Source organism: Cladophialophora immunda (assembly GCF_000835495.1).
Source record: "Cladophialophora immunda strain CBS 83496 unplaced genomic scaffold supercont1.3, whole genome shotgun sequence".
NCBI lineage: Eukaryota > Fungi > Ascomycota > Eurotiomycetes > Chaetothyriales > Herpotrichiellaceae > Cladophialophora > Cladophialophora immunda.
Window position 1 is genome coordinate 585,529 of NW_015622543.1, and position 9,020 is coordinate 594,548.

Genomic DNA, 9,020 nt, shown 5'->3' on the forward strand with positions numbered 1-9,020 from the left:
ATGATGGAGTTTCCAAAACCATCTCACAATCAAATATATGTCAAGGTATCCGCCATCAACGCGGGCGAACTCACCCTTCAAGAAAAGTACTTTGTAACTGATCCATCACCGGGAGCGAAGCAAACAGTTCCCTCCCTCTCATTCTTGATCCAACATGGGAGCACAAATCTAGTGTTCGATGGTGGACTGCGACATCGCCCTGAAGACTATAAGCCATCGGTCACCCAGAGGATCAAGAACTCTCTTCTGCCTTATAGGGTCACCACTGATGCGGCCGAATTTCTCCAGACTAATGGTCTCAATCCGGCAGAAGTGAACCTGATCATACTCAGCCACGTTCACTATGATCATATCGGCGATCCCACCACTTTTCCCAATGCTCGCTACGTGGTAGGATCCGGCGCCATCAAGACTATGCAAGGCCATGGACCAGGCTACGAGATTTCACTCTTCGAATCCGATCTGTTCAACAATCACGAGGTAGTGGAACTTCCACCTGTTCTGTCCTCAAGCAACCAGCAATTAATATCGCCATCTCTCGTCTCCCAGGATCCGAATCACAAGTGGCGTCCTTTGGGCCCTTTTCCTGCCGCATTGGATTTCTTCGGTGACGGCTCGCTATATGTGATTGACGCCCCGGGTCATATGGAAGGGCATATTAATGTGCTAGCCCGAATACAGCCCAAACAATGGGTCTACTTGGGCGGCGACGCGTGTCATGATCCGCGTATTCTCACGGGAGAAAAGGACCTCGCTGTCTATCAAGATATCCACGGCCAAGATAGATGCGCGCACTTCGACAAAGAGCGTGCAGCTGAAACAGTGGGAAGGATCAGAACGTTGCTGAAGCCACATGGAGAACACAACTTTGAGGTCATTCTGGCGCATGATCATGTTTGGTATGCTGAGAATCGATATCGTTTCTTTCCTAATCACTTGTGAAGTACAAGCACCTCTTTTTTGGGCTCATATGGTCCACGAGGCATATAAAATTCTATTCCACGGGCAGATCTACTAGTCTGGCGTGGGAGTACAAAGCCCTCTTCCTCAATCGAGACTTGCCTGTCTATTATCTTCCATCTCTGCTGCCTTTGAAAAGATGTCTGCCTGCGAAAAGGGGGGAAATGCGAAATTGTGAAATATGAGGAGCAGGAGAAATCGTGGGGGTTGGAGACGGGGTTTCACTTCCCGGTAGTGGCATAGATAGACAAAGTAGTTGTTCTTAGCCAAAGTACTACAATGGCTATAGTGTCGGCGAGGCAGGAATCCCTCCCTTCGATACAGATGTCTCGCTTACAGGGGTTTGAAACCGAATCCGCCGTGCCCATACTTTCCTTTGCCCTACGTTGTGATAGCTGCCTCGGTATTTTGAACGACAAGGTAAATTCTTCAAATGTGGCTACCTACGTCTTGAAACTTGATCGATGTTGGGCATTGAACGGGTTGCATGCGAAGCTCTACTGAGGACTACCATGTCCAAGCGATTTTACTACTCGCCCGTGCCTGGCCAGCTATATGTGACCAGAATCTCCTGTGTGCATATAAGAGATAGCCTCCTGATGAGCTCTCAGAATCAAATCAATGTAGTTCTTTCTCTCTCCTGGCTTGCAATCAAAGGACCGGTGCGGCTCTGTTTTGGGGCTAGAAACGTTCACTGAAGAATTCAAAGTGCTCTTCGGTATTCTTCACATGAACACTAGAATCATCTCAAGATCACCCCTGACATGAATCTTCAAGAGAGCTTGGGATCATTTCCACACTGAGATTTGTCCTCAACATGGACCGTCTTGACCTGCGTAACGTCCGCCTCCTCCAAGGCTTCAGCGTTGTAGTGAGACTGTTTGAAGCGCTGGTGAATCTGTTCTTCTCGTGTATCTGTCAACACGATGCCGTCGCCGAAGATTTCAGCAACGTCCTCGAGTGCTAGGCCTTTTGTCTGTAGTGGGTTCAGCTTTTATCATATCCAAGGGGACAATTATTCTAGGATGATCCGAATACATACCTCTGGAAAGAACCAGATAGCTATGACATTGGCAGTTGTGAGAATAACAAATACCAAGTAATATTTCCAGCCGATGTTGTCGAATGCCGTAGGTGCCGCACTACGAAGTTTTCACAAGATTAGAGTTTTGATCTTGCTTCTGAAAGACTAGGGCTTTCTCACCTGATGAAGATCAACAAGACGACAAAATACCCAGAATAGGAGATCCCAACGCCACGAGCACGCAGTGGATTCGGGAAAATCTCCGCGGCGTAGATATATGTGCTGGCATCAACAGTCCAACCATAGAACCCTACATGGAGGAAAAGGAAGAAGACGGCCGCTTTGGCGGCAGCCGTTGAGCCAGTATGTAGGTAGACAGCAAATGTAGCACATTCGCCAATAAGAGCGATTACGACACCGGTGAGGCCGAACACTTGATACAAACAGTCAGCTGACGAGAAGAAGTAAGGGGTTCTTCAAAGCACGTACGCAACATTCGAACCCTTCCAAAATAATCAATGACAGCAGCATTGAAGGCATTGCCCAGTAGGCTGACTGTGATCCAACCGCATTGGATCAAAAGCTGATTGACGACGCTGAAGCCGAGATGTTTGTAAAGGAAAGGTCCATAATCTAAAATCCATGAACGTCAATATGGGGAAAGGTTCAAGGAAGAGAATGGGATATCATGCTCACTGTTGATAATAGTGATGCCGGTACATTGACCAGCAGCCATAACCAACCAACCAATCCAGCACCTCTTGCGTATGGGTGGACGAGTAAGGAATTCCTTCAGGGGCACATAATCCTTCATCTCTTCAAGGACTTGGGAATGTAGTAAGTGGAATTCTTCGATGATGGTATGTTCGTCATTGCGAGGTCCCGATTCGGTTCGGCAGGCTTTGAACGCTTTCAATGCTTCATTTGGTCGATTTTGGACGAGCACTTTGATGTGTGTCACTCGTCAGCCAGAAGGTCTATTCTCGAGAAAAAGAAAACACTTACACCAACGTGGGGATTCCGGAATAAACAACACCCCAATGGCCAGGAGAAGAGGCCACAACCCGCCAATCGCCAAAGGCATCCTCCATTGAGTACCACTTGCATTGACGAAATAGAAACCTAAGCCCGTCCAACTCGCCACCACGTAGCCACAGGCGATCCCCGTTCCATGCATACCGACGAGTAGACCACGGACCTTAGGCGGCGAAATCTCGCTCTGGTACAGTGGGACGAGACATACCAAAGCTCCTACCGAGAGTCCAGTGATCAATCGAGCAATAATGAACATGGCGATATGCACGCTCCCTGCAGCTAAACCACTACCGATGATGGTGATAAAGGCCGCAGATAGGATACCTTTTTTCCGACCCCATTTGTCGGGTAACCAGAAACAAGCAATACAACCGAAGAGACCACCAGCAGTGAAAAGCCCGTTGATAGCACCTAACAGAGCAGATGCATTGGAACTTGTGTCGAGCTCGAAGTACGATAGAAAGGTCGGTTGTCCGGTTGTGGTGGCAATGATACTGGATGCATAGCCATAGGTAATGCTCCCTAGGCCAACGAAAAGGACAATCTGAGAAAATCATGTTAATACAACATACAAGGGCAGAAGGATGAGTTGTCTTTTCTGGTCGCTTACACCAAACTGTACCAAGGAAATCATGGTGACGTGTCTCTGGTGGGGATTGTACTGCTAGGTTCTAGCCTGGAAGGTAGTAGAGTCAGGAACAGGTGAGGTTTTCAGGAGAACGGGCCTTAAGAGAGGAAGAGAGAGAGAGAAAGAGAGAGAGAGAAAGAGAGAGAGAGAAAGAGAGAGTGTGCGTGTGTGTGGAAACTTCTTTCACTTGCTGTAGCAGCATCGGACGCATATGGTGTTATAAAAACAGTTTACGACTCTTCAAAGTCTCAACATTGAGAACAGTCATTCGTGCCGACCAACTGTGCTCTGGACGCACAATTGGGCTAGGACAACGCTGGGAAGCTTGAGAATAGTGCTACACATGAATCCAGCTCTGCCTCAGTTAAGTTTCTACAGTCCTTGCACCCTGCCGGCGTATTTCACGCCGGTGCTCGGACTTTGCCGATCCGGGGGCCCCAACAATCCCCGGACTTGCTGACGGTAGGGAGAAAGGCATTCCGGCCCAGTATGGAGCGAGATTTATGCAGAGACTATGTTATGCTTGTCATACAGCTGCTCTGAGGTGTACAGTACTAGGTGTGACTGAATTAAGAATTTCTGGGTATTGTAGTTATTCCATTATGCCAACCCCTTAGATACGACTCTTTTTTATTCTTTTTTTTAATCTAATCTTAGTTTCTTTACATTTTTGCGAGAATAGTGTTTGATTCGTAAGATGGAATAACCGCGAAGCTAGAAGACAATTAAAGCAGTGTAGCAGCAAGGGGAGAATGGTAACTTGGGATGTTGTGGATATTGGCGATGAAGATTTGTCGACCAGCATTCAGAAGAAGGAAGACCAGCTTGAGGAAGACTTCCGTAAACAACTCCAATCAACTAGGAAGCCGGCGAAAGTTTATGGAGACGGCGACGATGCTGCTACTCTGGTCGATATCTAGCTCGGCCAGTAAGCATATTTGTGCCCACTTCTTGAATAAAGCCACTGGAGGCTCTTCACCATTTTCAATCTCCGAGGGCCACGGTAGATATACTCCATCTTGAGAAGGACCCTGGTGCTGGGTCGGTGCGGTTAAGCACCCTCTGCTTGGCTACTTTGTCAGTATGATTAGGTTCTCCTGCTGTTGGCCTGGAGTGTACAAAAGCCGGATGGGGAGACGGAGATGGCGCAAACGGGGATCGCCTGCCAAATCCTGCCAAATTCACAATCGGGGGAGGTGGATATGGGTCTGGATGTGGGTGGCGGCATTACGGTGCTTCTCCTGTCTCGTACTTGTTTTTCAACGAGTAGAGCACTTCGGTTGCTGGCCAACTGTTTCTCCGATGGAAGGTGTACAGTGATTACTATCCTGCTTGGGGAGGGTCAATGACCCATACTTTGAGCGAACTGATCGATGGAAGAATGTGTGCATATAAAGCGGGATCGTTGGCACTTCTTGTCACAGATGTATTCGCCTACAAACAGCTCGCAACCTCAACACATCAGCCCAATTATATTCGTGGTCATCAAGGAGTTTATTGTATATTCACATCCATCACTTTTCTTTCTCCATATCTATCTATCCTTCAACAAGATGGATTTCTGTCTCGACTACAAAGTTTCCTGCACGCTTGACAACCCAGAACTCCCCACGGGCAAGATAAATAAAAAAGGGCAATATTTATGAGTTTGCTACCACAGTCCTGAATTGGAGCTTTCCCCCGATGATCAAAAAATCGTCAGGGAAGGCAGAAGGCTCGACAGGTTGCTCTTTACTCTCCAAAGGGTCCCTGAATTTCAGGAATATAAGACACATCAAGGGGAACGGGTTATCTCCTTGATGCAAGGGCTTCTCTTCGGCTGGGTCAACACATTACCTAGCCAAGGCGATCTTAGCCAAGAAAAATTTCGAAAGTACAGAAAGTTGGATTTGGCAAATCAAACCTGCTGTTTACAAGGGACCTGTGACCATTGTGATCAAAAAAGGCCGTGTGACTAGAGACGGAGAGTGTATTCATGGCACCTTGGGCGCGGGGTCTTCGGGCCTTCATAATTACACGCTAAGCGTGCATAATATAAACTTCGCGATGAGAACAGCCAGTAAGATTCATGCATCCCTCCACCATTTGAATGCTTCTCTCGCCCACCTCTATTGTCTCCCACACGCGGATTCTAGAAAGACAAAAATCGAGAAGCTCGCTGTACACTACATCATCTGCTCGAATCAGGTTGATAGAGGAGAACCTTGCCTTGCATACCTACCTTCGCGGCATAGAGAAAGGCAACCATGGCTTCCACTGGCTCCAGAGCTGGTAGACTCTTCCAGGCCAACGCAAAAGGACACCAATACACGACTGCATATCCAAGGCTTCTAGGGAGCACAGCGGTCAGCTCTCGCGTTGGAGTACCTAGTCAGTCAGCCTGCAGATGTCTTTCTACGAGTTCGCCATCGTCCAAGATTTCAGAGTCCATCGACATTCCCGTTGTTGGGTCGGGCGCCGCTGGGCTATCAGCGGCACTTCGATGCACCTCCAGGGCTTACGTCCTCTGCTTGTTGAGAAAACTACGATGATCGGTGGAACTATGGCCTTTTCTGGCGGCGTGGTATGGATACCCAACAACGAGCATTTCAAATCGCTCGGTGTACGGGACAGTGAATAGCTCGCCTTCCAATACCTCGAAAACCTCATAGGCGACATTGGGCCTGCGTCGTCAACGCAGCGGAAGTTAGCCTACGTTCAAAATGCCTCCAAGGTTGTCAATACGCTTGCTGGGATGGGCTGTAAGTGGAGTCCCACGCGAGGAATGCCAGACTATCATTGTGGTCTCCCGGGATCTCTCAAAGAGGACCGGAGTATTGAGCCCGTATGGTTTAATGGTAAATCATTAAGACCATGGCGGAAGCATATCAGGGCTCTCACTTTGTTTCGCGGGCCGCCGGTGCATATTCATGAGGGTTCGAAGATCTGGAGAATCAACACTTTGGCCGGGTTTCGGACTCTAGTCAAACTAATTTTTCGCTACATCGGTCATGCCGCTATCGGTCGCGACTCTGTCGCGTTGGGCCAGTCACTTGTCGCACAATTGCTGAAAGCGAATCTTGACCGTGGGATCGAGGTCTGGCTGGGGACCTCCCTCCAAGACCTGACTGCCAATGATGAAGGGCGTGTGACTGGTGCGATCGTTCGACACGAAGGCAAGGATATACAAATCAACACCAAAGCCGTCATTCTTTGCGCAGGTGGCTTTGCTAAAAACCCTGCTATGCGAAAGCAGTATCAGTTGCAACCGACTGACACGGCATGGTCATCTGCATCACCCGACGATACAGGCGAGGTAATTCAAGCCGGTATATCGATTGGTGCGGACACCTCTCTTATGGATTGCGCTTGGTGGTTTCCAACGTTCATCGAGCCTCAGACAGGCACCCCCTACGTTAGCGTCGGCGAGCGTTCTCGCCCAGGGAACATCATTGTTGACACCTCAGGTAAACGCTTTATGAACGAAGCTGAATCATACAACGATATCGGCCCTGATCTGTACGAACGGAATAAAACTGTTGCCGCCGTCCCAGCATGGATGACTATGGACTCTGGCTTTCGGGACCGTCAACCTCTTCTCACTATTGGCCCACGGCTCACTCGGAAAAAGGCAATTGCGGCAAGATTTCTCCACAAGGCTTCGACTCTTGAAGAACTTGCGAAGAAGATTGACGTCGACGTCCAAGGTCTGTTACAGACAGTGGACCGCTTCAATAGGCTCGCGAAGAAAGGATCCGACCCCGACTTCGGTAGAGGTGACACTGCTTATGACTGCTATAACGGCGACAAAAGGGTGAAACCGAATCCCTGTTTGGCTCCTCTTTCGAATCCTCCGTTCTTTGCGGCTAAGGTGGTTCCTGGTGATCTTGGTACGAATGGTGGACTGTTGACTGATGAGCATGCGAGGATGTTGAATAAGGAGGGTAAGGTCATTGAAGGATTGTATGCTGCCGGCAATACCTCAGCTTCTGTGATGTGTAAAAAGTACGTTGGAGCAGGCGCAACAATTGGGCCGGCTATTGTGCTCGGGAGTTTGGCTGTAGACCACACAGCCGGGAAGCCGTGGACAGACAAGTCTGGGGACATATCTAAATAAAAGGGCAGCCTTGGGAATTACTGACACCGATGATTTATCTTGGACAATTTCACCTCTGAACTCGGCATAAGCATTTTAGAATCGTTCAATGTGTTGCCTCTTGAATGAAAATCAGTGTCGCTATTCAAGACAGTCAAATTGATCGTCACAAATGCAAGATGTGACGGGAGTGTGCACGATCTATCACAAAATTTTATCCTTTGCCTCTATAGCTATCTCACTCTATTGCCATACTCCGTGCTTCGGACTATGCTAACTTGATCCTCACTCGAGTTGTTCCTTTCTCTTATGGAATCTGCAGCACCGGAAAACTCAAGAAATTATGAGAAAGGTTTTTTGCCATCTCACCAATTCTACTTTCGATTGCACCACACTGTCAAGTATCTAGACTTTGTCTAACCTTCCGAGGCTAAGACGACGACATACTTGCAACAAAAAAAATTAACTGATATAGATATACCAAAATGGGCCACTATGGTTCACTAGTTCTAAGAACTGGCGTCACAAGGGACTTGATACCAGTTACGGAATTCGTTAATGCATAGAAAGCAATCTAGCTGGAGATTTGAAAGACTAGTACGACTGGTCGAGTGTTCTTCCCCACACTGGGGAATGGGAGGAGATTATTCAGGGCGATCCGGTCTACGGTAAGGTAGTTTTAAAGCGATCTTGGCTCTGAGGGGGCATCAGTTCAGGAGGTCTTCATATACTTCTTTTTAAGTTTCTCAACGACAAAGTTGCTCTCGTTGCTATGCAACGCGACCGGAACAGAGCTGCGCAGGTATGCGCAGTTGAGATAGACAAGCTAATCAGCCCTTTCAGGAACCATCACCACAAAGCTCTTAGAAGGTCCTTGGTGATCGCATGAATTTTCAACGAGAATGTGGTCTGGACATGACCCGAGAAGATTTGGAAGAAGCCGATGGCATATTGAAAGCTATACTCTTATCCTTGGGAGATACTGAGCTTGGCTGAAGCCAGCGCCCAGGTTAATTCAAATCTGGCAGCTTGATCCATAACCAACCTGGATGAATTTCACTTCCAATTATTACCATACTGTACGAGCTTAAATACTTTGACTGTACATACGGTTGTAACATTTTGCGAGCCAGATGGTTGGCTAGGTGCTTTGTCCATAGGGGATGCATGGCAAGCAGTATGAAGTTCTCCGCGTGTGCATTTGCGCCAACTCAAGCCAGGTTCGAAATTATGCTATTTATCCTCGATAGGTGCTGGACAGCGTGAGTAATGGAATGAGGGGTCGTTCAAGTTGCCCG

The 9,020-nt window shown here is 48.1% G+C and overlaps 1 protein-coding gene across 1 annotated transcript; it reads left to right on the forward strand.

The window, feature by feature from the left end:
* On the forward strand, positions 1 to 942 carry PV07_04791 (uncharacterized protein; the record flags this gene model as incomplete). The annotated part of the gene is made up of 1 exon (XM_016391636.1): positions 1 to 942. One exon carries the CDS (start codon positions 1 to 3, stop codon positions 940 to 942), a length of 942 nt encoding a protein of 313 aa, XP_016249155.1.
* Positions 943 to 9,020: the final 8,078 nt, after the last annotated feature.